This window comes from Haematobia irritans, chromosome 3, assembly GCF_050003625.1.
Source record: "Haematobia irritans isolate KBUSLIRL chromosome 3, ASM5000362v1, whole genome shotgun sequence".
Taxonomy (NCBI): Eukaryota; Metazoa; Arthropoda; class Insecta; order Diptera; family Muscidae; genus Haematobia; species Haematobia irritans.
Window position 1 is genome coordinate 78,617,775 of NC_134399.1, and position 20,698 is coordinate 78,638,472.

A 20,698-nucleotide genomic window follows, 5' to 3' on the forward strand; every position below is an offset into this window, starting at 1 on the left:
AGTGTGAGTCACTACTTATAGAGGAATTTTGAAGGGATCACAGAAAAAAAATATTTTTTTAGTTTCGAAAATGAAATTAATTGACTCAATTAATAAATTCTAATTGAAATTTTTCCAATCACAGAATTGATTATATCTATCACCGATAGAATTGAATTGATTCGATTAATTTTTTAAGAGATGAAAGACTCTCAAATGTAGCAAAATTCTATACTTGTATTACCAATGCAGTAAAAGTTTAGGGGCTCATTAGTTTATGGGATTGAAACTATGGCAATCTATGCGTCAGGCAGACATTCTATCAAATGCACCTCAGTTATTTTAAATTTAAGAAACTTTTATGCTGAAACAAATTAAGGCTCATATACCGTCCACTATTAACTTTCCTAACTGCCATAAATAATTATGTGGTAAACATAAAACAAAGAAAATATAGCCAACCTGATAACTGCCGTATCTGTCTGTACTTAGGCTGTAAGTTCTATCATAGGGAAGCTGTAAAAAAAATATACCAAAACAGTTTGCTTTTAATAAATATAAAAAAATAAATTAGAAAAAATAACCAATTAAACAAAATTGAAAAACGTAAACAAATTAATAAATCAAATAACAAAAAAAAAACAGAAAAGGAACTATGACATAAGGCCCTTTGATGTGTTATAGATTTACACGAATTTTTAAATTAATCAAAGGGTCATCATAAATTGAACCTGACTCCATGAGGGAGATTTTTTTAAGTTAAAAGTAAAATCGAATACATTTTTTATGAGAAATTCATAATTGAAATTCATAAAATGAAGCAATCGAAGATTTTTCTGCAAAATTTAAATGAACAGAAATAACAAGAAAAAAAGGACTAAAGCCAGGTGGAAACCTAAAAAAAAAAACCAAATAAATAAAAATAAAACACTACCATCACATTGAAGGAGTTTTATTGACATATATACATATTATAGGAATATTTGTCAAACTCCAGAAATATATAAGTGTGGGATTTACATCTAAATGTTAACCGATACAATTGATGATATCGGCATGCTACAAATATCCGGATAAAGAATTCAGGTGATATGACTTGATGTACCAGACTAAGTAGATCAATGACGACAAGGTGTACAAGGGCATTGGATACAATTTGACTTATCACAAGTATAAAAATTAGAACTTCAGGATGTGAACCAGTCAAGGAAGAGACGACAATCTGCTAATAGTGGAAGTAGCAGTAGAAAATACTACTAAACAGACGTAGTGTAAACCAGATAACCGACGAATCACAAAGCGTTAGGACAAATGTACACTGAAAACAATTTACGTGATATTAAAGATTACGCAACCTACATTTTTGGATGCACAATTTACAAAATATTAAGGGCAAATTTCTTTAAAATAATGAAATTTTAATTAAAATAAAGTTTATAATCTTTGCTTCACTTTTTATATCTAATGCCTCAATTTTTAAACCCACCACCATAGAATGGTGATGGGAGTATAATAAGTTTGTCATTCCGTTTGTAACACATCGAAATATTGATTTCCTGTTATATAAAATAAATATATATTATTGATCATGCACGGACGAAAAAGGCTTTTTTCATATGTTTGGGTGTAAAAATTATATGTTTGGAACTCAAATTTTTTAACACAATATTTTTAAGTGCAGGCATATAATGTTCATAAACTAGCATAATATGTTTCGGACACATATGTTAATATGTTAGAACATATTATGTTTGGGACATAAAATGTTTGTAAATATAATATGCTCAGATGCAAGCATATATTAATTTAGAAATAGCCTATAAACATGTATATGTTTAGTGAGAGAGACCTACAGAGTATGCTGCAAGTAAAATAATGGAAGTAACCAATTGGCGCCTTAAAAATATATCCACACAAAGAAAATTTCATTAAAATTTTTTTCTACCAATGTATGCCCTAAGGTGAAAAGTAATATTTTTGAACAATACAAACAATATTTTGTCTGGACCAATCCTGAAAATATATATGCTTGAAGCAAAATGTGTTTGTGGTATATATTACAGAAGCGATTTTTTGGAGGGTGTGGAGCAATTGTAAGACGATATAAGCATGTCCGTCTGTATCTTGTAATCACGCTACAGTCTTCAATAATTGCGCTATCGTCCTGAAATTTGGCACATATTCGTCTTTTGCCTGCACTCAGGTCATGTTCGAAGATATGTTCGAAGTCATGTTCGATTGATATAGCCCCCATATAAACGGATCCCCCGAATTTAGGTCTTGAGTTTCTAGAAACCGTAGTTTTTATTCGATTTCCCTGACCATAAATAAGTGTTTATCGGTCCATGGTTTGGTATAGCCCCCATAGAGACCTTTCGCCTGATTTTACTTTTTGGGCTTCTATAATCTGTAGTTATTATTGAATCTGCCTGAAATTGGAAATCTAGAGGTATTTTAGAAGCACAAAGAGGTATGTTGAAAATGGCGTGTATCGGTCCGTGTTTTGGTATAGCCCCCATGTAGACGGATCCCCCGATTTTACTTCTTGAGCTTCTAGAGACCATAGTTTTTATCCGATATATCTGAAATTGGAAATCTATAAGTAGTTTAGGACCACAAAGAGGTGTGTTGGAAATGGTGTATATCGATCCATGTTTTGGTATAGCCTCCATATAGACCGATTTCCCGATTTTACTTCTAGGACTCCTGGAAACCGTATTTTCTATTCGATTTGTTTGAAATTGGAAATCTAGAGGTAGTTAAGGACCACATATGGGTGTGTCGCAAATGGTGTGTATCGGCCCATGTTTTGGTATAGCCTCCATATACCCGGATCTACTGATTTGAATTCTTGGGCTTCTAGACACCGCAATTTTTATCCTATTTACCTGAAATTGAAAATCTAGAGGTATTTCAAGTCCATAACAAGTACATACGGACGTAAGTTCGGCCAGGCCAAATCTTATGTACCCTCCACCATGGATTGCGTAGAAACTTCTACGAAAGACTGTGATCCACAATCGAATTACTTGGGTTGTGGTATCTTAAATCGTTTTCTAAATTGTGAGTTAGTCCATACGTGGTATATATTAGACAAAAAGGTATGTAAGTCTACAAATAATTACGAATCGATATGGACTTTTGCACGGTACGTAGGGAGCCAGAATTGAAATATGGGGGTCGCTTATATGGGGGCTTTATACAATTATTGATATGGACCAATTTTTGTGTGATTGAGGATCGATTTATCTGAGGGCTATATATAACTATAGACCGATATGGACCTAGTTAGGCATGGTTGTTAACGGCCATATACTAGCACAATGTACCAAATTTCAACTGACTCGGATGAAATACGTTCCTCCAAGAGGCTCCAAAACCAAATCTTGGGACCGGTTTATATGGGGGCTATATATGATTATAGACTGATATGGACCACTTTTGGCACGGTTGTTAAATATCATATACTACCACCACGTACAAAATTTCAACCAGATCGGATGAATTTTGCTTCTCCAAAAGGCACCGGAGGTCAAATCGGGGGATCGGTTTATATGGGGGCTATATATAATTATAGACTGATACGAACCAATTCCTGCATGGTTGTTGGATACCATATACTAATATCACGTACCAAATTTCAACCTAATCGGATGAATTTTGCTCTTCCAAGGGGCTCCGGAGGTCAAATCTGGGTATCGGTTTATATGGGGGCTATATATAATTAAATTTCAGCCGGATCGGACGAAACTTTCTTCTCTTAGAGGCTCCGCAAGCCAAATCTGGGGATCGGTTTATATGGGGGCTATATATAATTATGGACCGATATGAACCACTTTTTGTATAGTTGTTAGAGACCATATACTAACACCATGTACCAAATTTCAGTCGGATCGGATGAAATTTGCTTCTCTTAGAGGCTACGAAAGCAAAATCGGGGGATCGGTTTATATGGGGGCTATATATAATTATGGACCGATGCGGACCAATTTTTGCATGGTTGTTAGAGACCATGTACCAACACCATGTACCAAATTTCAGCCAGATCTGATGAAATTTGCTTCTCTTAGAGGGTCTGCAAGCCAAATTTGGGGGTCCGTTTATATGGGGGCTATGCGTAAAAGTGGACCGATATGGCCCATTTGCAATACCATCTGATCTACATCAATAACAACTACTTGTGCCAAGTTTCAAGTCGATAGCTTGTTTCGTTCGGAAGTTAGCGTGATTTCAACAGACGGACGGACGGACGGACATGCTCAGATCGACTCAGAATTTCACCACGACCCAGAATATATATACTTTATGGGGTCTTAGAGCAATATTTCGATGTGTTACAAACGGAATGACAAAGTTAATATACCCCCATCCTATAAAAATAAAACACGAAATAAAATTTTGACAAAATTTTCTACAGAAATAATTTTTTTGTTTTTTAGGGATCGGCTATATATAACTACAGACCGATATGGACCAATTTTGGCATGCTTGTTAGCGGTCATATACCAGCGCAATGTACCAAATTTTAGTCGGATCGGATGAAATTTGCTTCTCTTAGAGGCTCCGCAAGCCAAATCGGGGGATCGATTTATATGGGGGCTATATATAATTATGGACCGACGGGGACCAACTTTTGTGTAGTTGTTAGAGACCCCATACTTACACCATGAACGAAATTTTAGCCAGATCGGATGAAATTTGCTTCTCTTAGAGGCTCCGCAAGCCAAATCTGGGGATCGGTTTATATGGGGGCTATATATAATTATGTTCCAATTTTTGCATAGTTGTTAGAGACCATATACTAACACCATGTACCAAATTTCAACCGAATCGGATGAATTTTGCTCCTCCAAGAGGCTCCGCAAGCCAAATCTGAGCGTCGGTTCATATGGGGGCTATACGTAAAAGTGATCCGATATGGTCCGTTTGCAATACCATCTGACCTACATCGATAACAACTACATGTGCCAAGTTTCAAGTCGATAGCTTGTTTCGTTCGGAAGTTAGCGTGATTTCAACAGACGGACGGACGGACATGCTTAGATCGACTCAGAATTTCACCACGACCCAGAATATATATACTTTATGAGGTCTTAACATAGAGCAATATTTTGATGTGTTACAAACGGAATGACAAAGTTAATATACCCCCCATCCAATGGTGGAGGGTATAATAATGTAATGTGGATCTCTAATTTGTAATCCGGAAGTAGTACAATCATGGATCATCTCCAATGAATTTTACAGGGCTTGTCATAGGACGCAACTATTTCGTTTTCGGATACTTTGCATTGCTTTGGAAGTTGTGCCTTGGAAGTTCATTTGAATGAAAAAAAAATTTATTACTTTAGAAAATTTTGTCAAAATTTTATTACTATACAAAATTTTATCAAAATTTTATTACTATACAAAATTTTGTCATGATTTTATTTCTATAGAAAATTTTGTCAAAATTTTATTTCTATAGAAAATTTTGTCAAAATTTTACTGCTGTAGAAAATTTTGTCAAAATTTTATTTCTATAGAAAATTTTGTCAAAATTTTATTTCTATAGAAAATTTTGTCTAAATTTTATTGCAATAGAAAATTTTGCCAAAATTTTATATCTATAGAAAATTTTGTCAGAATTTTATTTCTATAGAAAATTTTGTCAAACTGAATTATATGCGTATTTAATCGGCCTTTTTGTGTAATATATACCCTGTATGCGCTAACTTAACATACAATGGAGAAGACGGTGTTAAGAAGTGTTTAGATACCTTGCCATCGGCAAGTGTTACCGCAACCCAAGTAATTCGATTGTGGATGACAGTCTTTAGTACAAGTTTCTATGAAATCCATGGTGGAAGGTACATAAGATTCGGCCTGGCCAAACTTACGGTCGTTTCTTGAAAGCTCTGCTTTGCTGGGGAAATAAACATCAGATCATATATCTCAAAAACTGAAAATTTTCTTTCAATGCCAAAATAATAACTGTTATTGGAAAATCATTAATTTTGTAGGTGTTATAAGATGCTTGATAAAGAATATTGAATAAATGGGTATTTTAACAAACATTATATTAAAAACGTAATATTTAAAACAGTCAACTATTATATTTATTTTTTAATTTATTTTAAAAAATTTTTTGTTAATTATGTAAATTAATCTAATTTAATTTATACCATCCATCTACATACTTTACTCCCAAAACAAAATTTTAGATCAACGAAGTTTTTGTGGTTTTCGTTGTCCTCAACCTACTTTGTTTGGCCTGAAAGAAACAATTTTAGCTACAAAAGAAAACTTCATTGGTATAACATTTCGTTATCGAGAAAGTAAGTTATTTTTTGCGTTTTTGTTTTCATCTACCTGATTATCTACTTGTTGCTAATTTTATCTTACTTTCGTTATTTCTTCATATGAGTATAATACATTATTTAATACCTTTTATTTAAACAACTTTGAACCACTGTGTACTCAAGTACTAACAAATCCATCGAAGTCCTTCAATTATCTCAATAAAAATAAATTATAATGTCTTCCATGTATTGTTATTAATTTTTATTGTTGTCATTATAGCTCTTACATTTATTGTTATTGAATTAAATCCAATTAGCATATTCCAAGGAATAGCTAAGACAAAATGAACACTGTCACGGATTACTGAACTACTGACATTTATAGAATGTCGCCGGCAGAAACAAATAGACAGGTAAACCGATAGACACCACCTTAACCACGAAACAACAAATTCAAGAGCAAATGTTAGTATTCAAGCGCCTAAAAGTAGACTTGTATTATTTTTAACATCCTAAGCCTCAGTATAGACAAAAAGCAATGTGGTAAAGCAAATTCACGCACATACACACACACAAACATACATTTTTCCCATACATTTAGGCAATCAACATAACGAAAAATGTACAATACAATAGCAACATAATGAAACATATGTAAGGAAAACACATAAAAATATTGTTATATTTTCATGTGAATAAAAAATAGACATAAATGTCTAGCACAATTAACAACAACATGCCATAAAACAGAGCAATACAAACTAGCAAGCAAAAAGATTTTAGTTTTCTATTTTTTTCCACATTTTCCAACCTGATAATATAAACTCCTGTATCTGTCACTAATAGGGCTGTAGGCTCTTTCATAGGGAAGCTGTAAAAAAAAATTAAATCAAAAATAAAATTTATAAAATAAATATTTTTTCCAAGCAACAACTTTAATCGTCTAAATAAATAATAAACTTAAAATGAAAAAAATTATAAAGGATTAAACTTCTTATTACATTTTAGCACAAATAACAAGGGCTTGCCAACTGATATATACATATAAGCGTTCTATTATACTTAAATGTAATGCCAATTTTCAACACTTGCCATTTTAATATTCTCAAAAAACGGTTTTTATTAAGGTTGAGTCGTAAATCTTCAGTAAAATGTTTGTAAAATATATAATGTCTCTTTCCCCCCAATCCGATGAACTTTTCTACATGGATTGGTAGGGAAAGATTTATAACAATAATAAAATAATTTTTTTTGATTCAACCGCGAAATTAATTGATCCAATTAATTTTTTAATTGAAATGTTTTCAATAATGGACATGACAGTATCGATTAAACAATTAATTGAAAGTCAATTAAAAAATTAATTGATACTATTAATGTATATGATTGATTTTTATTTCAATAAAAAAAATTGTTGAATCAATTAAATTTTTAATTGAATATTTTTTAAAACTCAACAAGTAAGGAAAGTCTAAAGTCGGGCGGGGCCGACTATATTATACCCTGCACCACTTTGTAGATCTAAATTTTCGATACCATATCACATCCGTCAAATGTGTTGGAGGCTATATATAAAGGTTTGTCCCAAATACATACCTTTAAATATCACTCGATCTGGACAGAATTTGATAGACTTCAACAAAATCTATAGACTCAAAATTTAAGTCGGCTAATGCACTAGGGTGGAACACAATGTTAGTAAAAACAAGTATAAACGGCCGTAAGTTCGGCCAGGCCGAATCTTATGTATCCTCCCCCATGGATTGCGTAGAAACTTCTACGAAAGACTGTTATACGATTTACTTGGGTTGTGGTATCTTAAATTTTCTAAATTGTGAGTTGGTCCACACGTGGTATATATTAGACAAAAAAAGTATGTGTAAGTAAGTCTACAAATAATTACGAATCGATATGGACTTTTGCACGGTACGCAGGGAGCCAGAATTGAAATATGGGGGTCGCTTATATGGGGGCTACATACATTTACGAACTTGATATGGATCAATTTTTGTTTGATTGGGGATCGATTTATCTGAGGGCTATATATAACTATAGACCGATATGGATCTAGTTAGGCATGGTTGTTAACGGCCATATACTAGCACAATGTACCAAATTTCAACTGACTCGGAGGAAATTTATTCCTCCAAGAGGCTCCAAAACCAAATCTCGGGATCGGTTTATATGGGGGCTATATATGATTATGGACTGATATGGACCACTTTTGGCATGGTTGTTAAATATCATATATTACCACCATATACCAAATTTCAACCAGATCGGATGAATTTTGCTTCTCCACAAGGAACCGGAGGTCAAATCTCCAATTCCTGCATGGTTGTTGGATACCATATACTAACATCACGTACCAAATTTCAACCGAATCCGATGAATTTTGCTCTTCCAAGGGGCTCCGGAGGTCAAATCTGGGGATCGGTTATATGGGGGCTATACATAATTATGGACCGATTTCGACCAATTTTTGCATGGTCATTAGAGACCATATACTAACATCATGTACCAAATTTCAGCCGCATAGGATGAAATTTTCTTCTCTTAGAGGATCTGAAAGCCAAATCGGGGGATCAGTTTATATGGGGCTATATATAATTACGAACCGATGTGGACCAATTTTTGCATGGTTATTAGAGACCATATACTAACACCATGTACCAAATTTCAGCCGGATCGGATGAAATTTGCTTCTCTTAGAGGCTCCGCAAGCCAAATCGGGGGATCGGTTTATATGGGGGCTATATATAATTATGGACCGATGTGGACCAATTTTTGCATGGTTATTAGAGACCATATACTAACACCATGTACCAAATTTCAGCCGGATCGGATGAAATTTGCTTCTCTTAGAGGTTCTGCAAGCCAAATTTGGGGGTCCGTTTATATGGGGGCTATACGTAAAAGTGGACCGATATGGCCCATTTGCAATACCATTCGGCCTACATCAATAACAACTACTTGTGCCAAGTTTCAAGTCGGTAGCTTGTTTCGTTCGGAAGTTAGCGTGATTTCAACAGACGGACGGACGGACGGACGGACATGCTCAGATCGACTCAGAATTTCACCACGACCCAGAATATATATACTTTATGGGGTCTTAGAGCAATATTTCGATGTGTTACAAACGGAATGACAAAGTTAATATACCCCCCATCCCATGGTGGGGGGTATAAAAATATGGGAAACATTTAAATCTGAAGAAATTTTAAGGAAACTTCGCAAAAGTTTATTTATGATTTATCGCTCGATATACATGTATTAAAAGTTTAGGAAAATTAGAGTCATTTTTACAACTTTTCGACTAAGCAGTGGCGATTTTCAAGGAAAATGTTGATATTTTGACCATTTTTGTCGAAATCAGAAAAACATATATATGGGAGCTATATCTAAATCTGAACCGATTTCAACCAAATTTGGCACGCATGACTACACTACTAATTGTACTCCTAGTGCGAAATTTCAACCAAATTGGGGTAAAACTCTGGCTTCTGGGACCGTATTAGTCCATATCGGGCGAAAGATATATATGGGAGCTATATCTAAATCTGAACCGATTTCAATAAAATTTTGCACACTTCACTCTAGTACTAATTGTTCTTCTGACTGCACTACTAATTGTACTCCTAGTGCAAAATTTTAAGCAAATTAGGGTAAAACTCTGGCTTCTGGGGCCATATAAGTCCATATCGGGCGAAATATATATATGGGAGCTATATCTAAATCTGAACCGATTTCTTCCAAAATCAATAGGGTTCTATTCTGAGCCAAAACACATACTTGTGCCAAATTTGAAGTCGATTGGACTAAAACTGCGACCTAGACGTTGATTACAAAAATGTGTTCACGGACAGACGGACATGGCTATATCGACTCAGGAGCCCACCCTGAGCATTTTTGCCAAAGACACCATGTGTCTATCTCGTCTCCTTCTGGGTGTTGCAAACATATGCACTAACTTATAATACCCTGTGTGGCGCAGGGTATAATTAAGACATTAATTGGAAAATTTTTCGTGAATTTGTATACCCACCACCATAGAATGGTGGCCGGGGTATAATAAGTTTGTCATTCCGTTTGTAACACATCGAAATATCGATTTTCGACTATATAAAGTATATATATTCTTGATCACGGAGAAATTCTAAGACGATATAACAATGTCCGTCTGTCTGTCTGCCTGTCTGTTGTAATCGCGCTACAGTCTTCAATATTTGCGCTATCGTCCTGAAATTTTTCACATATTCGTCTTCTGTCTGCAGGCAGGTCAAGTTCGAAGATGGGCTATATCGGTCCAGGTTTTGGTATAGTCCCCATATAAAACGACCTCCCGATTTGGGGTCTTGGGCTTATAGAAATCGTAATTTTTATCCAATTTGCCTGTAATTGGAAATCTAGAGGTATTTTAGGACTATAAAGAGGTGTGCCAAAAATAGTGAGTAACAGCCCATGTTTTGGTATAGCCCCTATATAGACCGATCTCCCGATTTAACTTCTTGGGCTTATAGAAACCGTAGTTGTTGTTCAATTTGCATGAAATTGAAAATCTGGAGGTTTTTTTGGGACTATAAATAGGCAAGAAATGATTTTATTTTTTGGGATTCTAGAAACCGTAGTTTTTATCGAATTTGCTTGAAATTTTAAATCTAGAAGTATTTTAGGAGGTGTGCCGAAAACGGTGAGTATCGGTCCATATTTTAGTATAGCCCCCATAAGAGCGATCTCCCGATTTAACTCGTTGGGTTTCATTGCGGTGGGTATTTAAGATTCGACCCGGCCGAACTTACTATGTATGTATGTCATTAAAATTGAGCCAACACCGAAAAAAAACTTTTTTCTGATTCAATCACGAAATTAATTGATTCAATTAAACTTTTAATTGAAATTGCTTCAATCACGAAAATGGTAGTATCAATCACTGTTTTAATTGGTCATAAAAAATATTTGATTAAAAAATTAATTGATTTAAAAATTTTAATTAAGTTTTTAACGGATTCAATTAAACATTTAATTGATGTTGATGGCAAACATCAATTCATTTTTTAATTGATTCAATCAAAAACTTAATTTATATCGATTAGAAAACTCTATCAGTTTTTTATTAATTGATTCATTTGATTATTTAGTCAAACTTCAATCCTTCCGTTTTTGTGATTTCTTTTTTGGGTGAAAAAACTTATTAATTAATATAAAAAAAAACTAGAATTTTTGTTATTTAGTGCTTTTTATCCTATAAATATTTTCTTTTAAATTTTTCACTTTAAAATTCCATTTTTATGATAGCTATAAATTTAAAATTTAGGCACTATTGACACATGAAATGAAATGCGTCACCACTGATTTTCCCCTATTATTAAACTAAAAATAATTTCGTTTTCCTCGAGACCATGATATTTCGTTGGAATACTTTGTCACACATCACCAATGGTCACTAGCATTTCATGTCATAAAAAAAATTAATTTGCATGCCAGTTCGTTCACAGGTAAAATTAAAAAAAAAATCACAATGATTCTCCTAATCACTTAAAACATATACTATACACCTTGAATTTCGTTTTTGAAAATGAAAAACAAAAACAATTTTATTTTCGATAACCTTGGAAATGGCTCATTCGCTTTGTGGCTACTTTTGAAAAGGCTATTCATAAAATATCACACATCTGGGCTAATGCTATATCTTATCCACTCATTAATGAGTACCTATAAAAGTTCTACATCAAAACATTAGAAAATGTCCACCCACATCTTTTGCTATTGGGTTAAAAATGTTCTGTTTTGCTCACCTTTAATTTTTTATAAACAGAAATAAAAAACCTATTTAAAAGTTTTTAAAAATAGAAGTTTTCACGTTGATACTAATGGACGACATTAGTTGGTAGAGATTTCAATGATGCTCAATGACGATGCTAATGAAGATTATAAATGGATTTTGCTATTGAAACAGCCAGCATTCATTAAAAATCGTTCTGTTTTCCCTCAGACTTCTACGACTTTGAATGATTTTTCCATCTTAATGGTGTTCATTTATAATTAGCATAATAATCATGTGTAAGCAACATTTTTTCGTGTATTTACAAAAAGATTGGAAAATTTTTTGAATTTTTCCTAGCTACACTTGAAAATATAGTGGAACGGGAGGTGTACGTTGTATGAGGCACAGCATTGGGTTCTGAAAATTCTCGTGAATGATTGGTGAGTCACACTGGAAGTTAGGTTAATTTATATTAAATTAAAACAAGTATATACGGCCAGGTCTAAGCTTATGTACTCTCCACCATGGATGACGTACAAACTACTACTAAAGACTGTCATCCACAATCGAATTACTTTCGTTGCGGTAACACTTGCCGATGGCAAGGTATCTTAAATATTCCTATCACCGTTTTCTAAATTGCAAGGTAGTTCATACGTGGTATATATTAAACTAACAAAGGCCGATTAAATACGTATATAATTAAGTTTGACAAAATTTTCTATAGAAATAAAATTTTGACAAAAGTTTCTATAGAAATAAAATTTTAATCAGAATAAAATTTTGACAACATTTTCTATAGAAGTAAAATTTTGACAAGATTTTCTATAGAAATAAAATTTTGACAAAATTTTCCATCGAAAAATTTTCTATAGGAATAAAATAGAAATAAAATTTTGACACAATTTTCTATAGAAATAAAATTTGACAAAATTTTCTATAGAAATAATATTTTGACAAAATTTTCTATAGAAATAAAATTTTTGACAAAATTTTCTATAGAAATAAAATTTAGGTATATTATTTTTGGCTCGAGTGGCAACCTGATTATGAACCGATATGAACCAATTGGGAAACGACTATATGTAACTATCGATATGGACCAATTTCGGCATGGTTATTAGCGGCCTTATACTAACACCACGTTCCAAATTTCAACCGGATCGGATGAATTTTGCTGCTCCAAGAGGATCCGGAGGACAAATCTGGGGATCGGTTTATATGGGGGCTATATATAATTATGGACCGATATAAATCAATTCCTGCATGGTTATTAGAGACCATATACTAAGACCAGGTACCAAATTTCAACCGGCTCGGATGAATTTTGTTCCTGCAAGAGGCTCCGGAGGTCAAATCTGGGGATCGGTTTATATGGGGGCTATATATAATTATGGACCGATATAAATCAATTCTTGCATGGTTATTAGAGACCATATACTAAGACCAGGTACCAAATTTCAACCGGCTCGGATGAATTTTGTTCCTGCAAGAGGCTCCGGAGGTCAAATCTGGGGATCGGTTTATATGGGGGCTATATATAATTATGGACCGATATGGACCAATTTTTGCATGGTTGTTAAAGGCCATATACTAATTCAATGTACCAAGTTTCAGCCGCATTGGATGAAATTTGCTTCTCTTAGAGGATCCGCAAACCAAATCTGGGGATCGGTTTATATGGGGCTACATATAACAGGTTGGCTGATAAGTCCCCGGTCTGACACATAGATGGCGTCGCTAGTATTAAATGCATATTATTTTTATATAGTACCAACCTTCAAATGATTCGTGTCAAAATTTGACGTCTGTAAGTCAATTAGTTTGTGAGATAGGGCGTCTTTTGTGAAGCAACTTTTGTTATTGTGAAAAAAATGAAAAATTTCGTGTTTTGATAAAATACTGTTTTCTGAAGGGAAAAAATAAGGTGGAAGCAAAAACTTGGCTTGATAATGAGTTTCCGGACTCTGCCCCAGGGAAATCAACAATAATTGATTGGTATGCAAAATTCAAGCGTGGTGAAATGAGCACGGAGGACGGTGGACGCCCGAAAGAGGTGGTTACAGACGAAAACATCAAAAAAATCCACAAAATGATTTTGAATGACCGTAAAATGAAGTTGATCGAGATAGCAGAGGCCTTAAAGATATCAAAGGAACGTGTTGGTCATATCATTCATCAATATTTGGATATGCGGAAGCTCTATGCAAAATGGGTGCCGCGCGAGCTCACATTTGACCAAAAACAACAACGTGTTGATGATCCTGAGCGATGTTTGCAGCTGTTAACTCGTAATACAGCCGAGTTTTCCGTCGATATGTGACAATGGATGAAACATGGCTCCATCACTACACTCCTGAGTCCAATCGACAGTCGGCTGAGTGGACAGCGACCGGTGAACCGTCTTCGAAGCGTGGAAAGACTCAAAAGTCCGCTGGCAAAGTAATGGCCTCTGTTTTTGGGATGCGCATGGAATAATTTTTATCGATTATCTTGAGAAAGGAAAAACCATCAACAGCGACTATTATATAGCGTTATTGGAGCGTTTGAAGGTCGAAATCGCGGCAAAACGGCCCCATATGAAGAAGAAAAAAGTGTTGTTCCACCAAGACAACGCACCGTGCTACACGCAAAGAAAAAAAACGTTTGGAAAACGTGTACCGAAAACGTTTTTCTTTTGTTAAAGTTTTTTGAATTTCTTCGAAAATTTTAAACTTTTATCACCAAAAAAATTCGTTTGTTACAAAATTTTTATTTTTTCAATAAACAAAGTTATTTTTGAAATAACAACACAGTCCATTTCGTTTATATCAAACACTGTTCTTTTCTGACTTTAGGTCTTTAATAAGACACATTTTACAGTTCAAAATTTAATATAGTACAATGTAATGTTGAAAATTTTTTCGGAATCTTCCGAATATATCTGGAATATATGTAAAAAAAACAAAAGCAAAAAAAAAAAAAACTTTGGCCGAAGCAGGGATCAAACCCACGACCCTTGGCATGAGAGTCGGACGTAGCTACCACTGCTCCACGGTGACAAACTAAATGTTTGTTTCTGTTAAATAAACTTTGTTTATTCGGTTCGTGGGCGCCGCAAGCTATGCTATATAAATATAACTTATATGGATATTTATCTATTGATGACCATAACAGGTACATAGCTCAGTGGTTAGTGTGTTGGCTTACAATGTGCATGGTCCGCGGTTCGATTCTCCGTCCAGGCGGAAGGTAAAAAAAATTTTAAAAATTTATAAAATCGTATAATTTCTTCTACATTGTTGGTATTACAGGAAAAGGTGTTAAGAACTAAAAATCCTCGTGGATGTGAGAAAGATGTGAGGGACAATGCAATTAACAAGAAAATAATGTTTTTTTTTTGTTGAGCTAGTCTTTATGAAATTGTTTTTACATCCTGGAAAAGAATAAACGTTTATCACAAAAAGTATTCTTCCAAATACACTTCCTTACAGCGAAAAGCAAATGAGAAACGAACTTTGTTTGTCTAAAATTTCGTTTGGGAGGAAAGAATTATTTTTTTGCGTGTACAAGTCATTGAGAACGATGGCAAAAATTCATGAATTGGGCTTCGAATTGCCCACCGTATTCTCCAGATCTGGCCCCCAGCGACTTTTTCTTGTTCTCAGACCTCAAAAGAGAGCTCGCAGGGAAAAAATTTGGCTGTAATGAAGAGGGGATCGCCGAAACTGAGGCAAAACCGAGGAGTACTACCAAAATGGTATCAAAAAATTGGAAGGTCGTTATAATCGTTTTATCGCTCTTGAAGGGAAATATGTTGAATAATAAAAACGAATTTTGACAAAAAATGTGTTTTTCTTTGTTAGACCGGGGACTTATCAGCCAACCTGTTAAATATAGACCGATATGAACCAATTTTTGCATGGTTGCTAGAGACCATATACTTACACCATGTACCAGATCGGATGAAATATGCTACTTTTAGAGGCTCCGCAATCCGATATAGCCCATTTTCAATACCATCCGACCTACATCAATAACAACTACTTGTGCCAAGTTTGAAGTCGTTCGGAAGTTAGCGTGATTTCAACAGACGGACGGACGGATGAACGGACATGAATATATATACTTTATGGGGTCTTAGAGCAATATTTCGATGTGTTACAAACGGAATGACAAAGTTAATATACCCCCATCCTATGGTGGAGGGTATAAAAAACGTATACACTCAAAGAAAAAATACTTTCGTCCGGAACGAAATTTTCGACAAACGAAATTTCCGTTTCTTATGAAGTATTTTTTAAGAGCAAATAAATCCCAATTTATAATAAGCAAGTCAAAGATAATTTCGAACCTTTTTTATTTACTATTAAAGAACTTTGGTTGTCAAAAATTCCTCAGAAAATAAAACACTTCTTTCAGTGTACTTTTCTTTAATGTAGCATCACAATGGACAGGGTGTCATTATAAGCTAACCTACACTCAAAAAAAAAAATATTGTCTTAATATGAAAGATTATGCAACTTAATTTATATTAAGGACAAATTTCTTTAAATTGATGTTATTTTAATAAAAATACAGATTATACACTAAAAACAAAGCTTGCCCGGTTCCAAAGATTTAGTCTTTGAGTTTGGTATTTTCTTGAGGAGCATATAAACTTGAACTTATAACAAGCATTGTAACAACTTCCTCTTATGCTTTCTATTTGCTTTTCAAGAAAAAATATTAGCGTCAAAGGAAAACTTTGTTTGTCCAAATATTCGTTTGTCGGAACTGTTCTGTCAGGGTATGACCTCTTACGGTCATAAATTACATTATCCCCAAAATAATTATATGTTTTTTTAGTATTATTTAACAATAAACAATAAAAACAAACATTCTTACATTTTGGGTTAGCAAAATTTATATTTATTCTTTTGTTTATTAAGAATATAATAATGATTCACCACAAGCTTTTCTGTTTTGTTTATGGTGGAAAACTGTAATTAATTTTTCAATCATACTCTTCGCAAAATTGAATGTTTATGTCTGTTCTATTTGAAAGAATTTTCTTTTCGAAAGCTTTTAACGAAATATTGAGAAACGATTTAGAAAATTCACACCTACATATTTTTGGGAATATAATATTGGAAAACATTTTGGCTATAAAAATCACAGAGAAAATAACATAGCAGAATTATATGCACAGCAAAAAAGTCCGTAGTTAAAGTAACATATTTTTATTGCAAAAAATTATATATTTAAATTTTATCATTTTAAGAGAAATTTTCCAACGAAGTATCTCAAACAAAAACAAAAACTAATCGTCACAATTTTCAAATATTTTTTGAAATTTTTCAGAAATTATATAGATCACCTCAAAAGAAATTCATTTTTATATGTATATTAAAGGTAATTAGGATTTTTTGTTTGTTGGCTTGTTTCATGAATCACATAATTGCTAATAATGGTAGTTAAAGAACATTGTCTTTGTTTTTGATAAAATCTATTCCAATTCCACTCCTACACGAGCTACTTAATCTATCTAAGAAAACAGGTATTTTTCTACACCACTTAGTATTGGATATAAAATTTGTTTTGTACAAAGTTGTTAGAGCATTCAACTGTACAGAATAAGCATATATGTTATTTATAATACATAAATTTAATAATATAGTAAAATACTTTTCACTTTTCATTGAGTTATTAGTATACTTTCTATTTTGATTCACAGAATTGATGTATTCACATTTTTTGTTCGAAAATCAAACAAAGGAATACAGCCTCAGTTATTTCACTGTGTATGACTCACAGATTAGATACAGATGCAGAGATAAATGCAAATAATATTCATTGTTAATATAATCAAATATTTAGAAATCAAAGTGAAATACCGTACATACAGTGGTACAAAATTTTAAATAATATATTTGTTTTACATAATCCATCTATAATCAGAGTAAAATCGAAACAAAAATTTGCACAATAAACAATTTTGTTTGCTTAATTAAAATCCTTAAAAAAAAGTAAACATTTGAATGACAGTATTCTACAACCATTATAAGAATGTGACGTAAATATTTACGTCGTGAAATAAAATCAGACAAATGGCAAAACCACCTCAAATATGTGCGCTCCTAAAAGCTCATTCCTAACCAAATGATTTATTTACCCTTTATTCCTATTTAATGGAATACTCGTTTTTGCAGTTACAAAAATTACCGTGTGACAGCAAAACTTCGGTAGAATATATATTTAAAAGAAATACTTTTTGCTGTGATCTTTTATACAAACAATGAAAAATATATTGTTTTTTCTACTAAATTCTAAGATTTTTGTTGGTGATCCTACTTTTTCAAAAGTAGAAAAATTTTTCTCCTTACTATCACAACATTTTTGGTGGTGATCACGGTATTTTAATTCTGCTATTCGATATGATGGATGGCCAATCGTTCCAAAATTAATTTACCAAAATTTGTAGAACATTTTACCAAAAATCTACCAATTTTAAAAAATCGTTTTCTAAAGTTTGTGATCAAATATTTGTGGTTAGTATGAACAAATGTCTTATTATTTTATTTTAGACGGTTATTTCAATATATACAATATTATGATCTCTCCTAGATTTTCAAAATGTTACTTATTTAGAAAGTTTTGTCAAGATTTTATTTCTATAGAAAATTTTCTTCAAAATTTTATTTTTATAGAAACTTTTGTCAAAAATTAATTTCCATAGAAATTTTTTCCAAAATTTATTTCTACATAATTTTTTTTTCAAAATTTTATTTTTATAGAAAATTTTGTCAAAATTTTATTTCTTTAGAATTTTTTTTCACAATTTTATATTTACAGAAATTTTTGTCAAAATTTTATTTATATAGAAAGTTTTGTCAAGATTTTATTTCTATAGAAAATTTTTGTCAACATTTCATTTCTCAAGAAAATTTTGTCAAAATTTTATTTCTATAGCAAACTTTGTTAAAATTTCATTACTTTAGAAAATTTTCTTCAAAATTTTATTTTTATAGAAACTTTTGTCAAAAATTAGTTTCTATAGAAAAATTTTTCAAAATTTATTTCTACATAAAATTTTTTTCAAAATTTTATTTTTATAGAAAATTTTGTCAAAATTTTATTTCTAAAAAAAATTGTCAATATTTCATTTCTATAGCAAATTTTGTCAAAATATTTTTTTCTATAGAAAATTTTGCCAAATTTTATTTCTATGGAAAATTTTATCAAAATTTATTTCTATAGAAAATTTTGTTAAAATTTTATTTAGAATTTTTTTTTTCACAATTTTATTTTTACAGAAATTTTTGTCAAAATTTTATTTATTTCGAAAGTTTTGTCAAGATTTTAGTTCTATAGAAAATTTTTGTCAATATTATATAGAAAATTTTGTCAAAATTTTATTTCTATAGCAATTTTGTTAAAATTTTATTTCTATAGAAAATTGTTTTCACAATTTTATTTTTACTGAAAATTTATTTCTATAGCAAATTTTCTCAAAATATTTTTTCTATAGAAAATTTTGTCAAAATTTTATTTCTATAGAAAATTTTATCAAAATTTATTTCTATAGAAAATTTTGTTAAAATTTTATTTCAATAAAACATTTTTTTCGCAATTTTATTTTTATAGAAATTTTTGTCAAAAATTTATTTCAATAGAAAATTTTGTCAAATTTTATTTCTACAGAAAATTTTGTCAAAATTGTATTTTTATGAAAATTTTGTCAAAATTTTATTTCTATAGAAAATTTTGTAAAAATTTTATTTCTAAACAAAATTTTTTTCACAATTTTATTTTTACTGAAATTTTATTTCTATAGCAAATTTTGTCAAAATATTTTTTCGTTGTTTTTGATTTCAGCTTAAAACCATTCATTGACTAAACTACAAGTGTAGCTTAACCAGATATACAGAACATTTTGTCAAAATTTTAGATCTACATAAAATTTTGTCAATTTTTTTTTTCTATAGGAAATTTTGTCAAAATTTTATTTCTATAGAAAATTTTGTCAAAATTTTATTTCTAAAGAAAATTTTGTCAAAATTATATTTCTGAAAATTTTGTCAAAATTTATTTCTATAGAAAATTTTGTCAAAATTTTATTTCTATAGCATTTTGTCAAAATTTTATTTCTATAGCAAATTTTGTTAAAATTTCATTACTATAGAAAATTTTGTCAAAATTTTATTTCTACAGAAAATTTTATTTCTATAGAAAATTGTTTTCACAATTGTATTTTTACTGAAATTTTATTTCTATAGCAAATTTTGTCAAAATATTTTTTCTATAGAAAATTTTGTCAAAATTTTATTTCTATAGAAAATTTTATGAAAATTTATTTCTATAGAAAATTTTGTTAAAATTTTATTTCAATAAAACATTTTTTTCGCAATTTTATTTTTATAGTAATTTTTGTCAAAAATTTATTTCCTTAGAAAATTTTGTCAAATTTTATTTCTACAGAAAATTTTGTCAAAATTGTATTTTTATAGAAAATTTTGTCAAATTTTATTTCTACAGAAAATTTTGTCAAAATTGTATTTTTATAGAAAATTTTGTCAAATTTTATTTCTACAGAAAATTTTGTCAAAATTGTATTTTTATAAAAAATTTTGTCAAAATTTTATTTCTGTAGAAAATTTTGTCAAAATTTTATTTCTATAGAAAATTTTGTCAAAATTTTATTTTTATACAAAAT

The 20,698-nt window shown here is 31.5% G+C and overlaps 1 protein-coding gene across 9 annotated transcripts in view; it reads right to left on the minus strand.

Annotated features, from left to right (window-relative positions):
- The window catches only part of LOC142228161 (dual specificity protein phosphatase 13B), an 83,689-nt gene that overhangs the window by 30,215 nt on the left and 32,776 nt on the right, over positions 1 to 20,698 (minus strand). For 3 of the 9 annotated variants that reach the window (XM_075298502.1, XM_075298497.1, XM_075298498.1), the window contains 2 exons: positions 7,072 to 7,131; positions 442 to 495 (listed from right to left, as the gene is read on the minus strand). The exons of 2 other annotated variants lie outside the window; for them this stretch is intronic. In XM_075298502.1, the coding sequence (XP_075154617.1) occupies positions 442 to 495; positions 7,072 to 7,131 (114 nt within the window). The remainder of the gene's footprint in view (positions 1 to 441; positions 496 to 7,071; positions 7,132 to 20,698) is intronic. 4 more of the 9 variants (XM_075298506.1, XM_075298503.1, XM_075298499.1 and 1 more) reach the window with 2 other exon arrangements.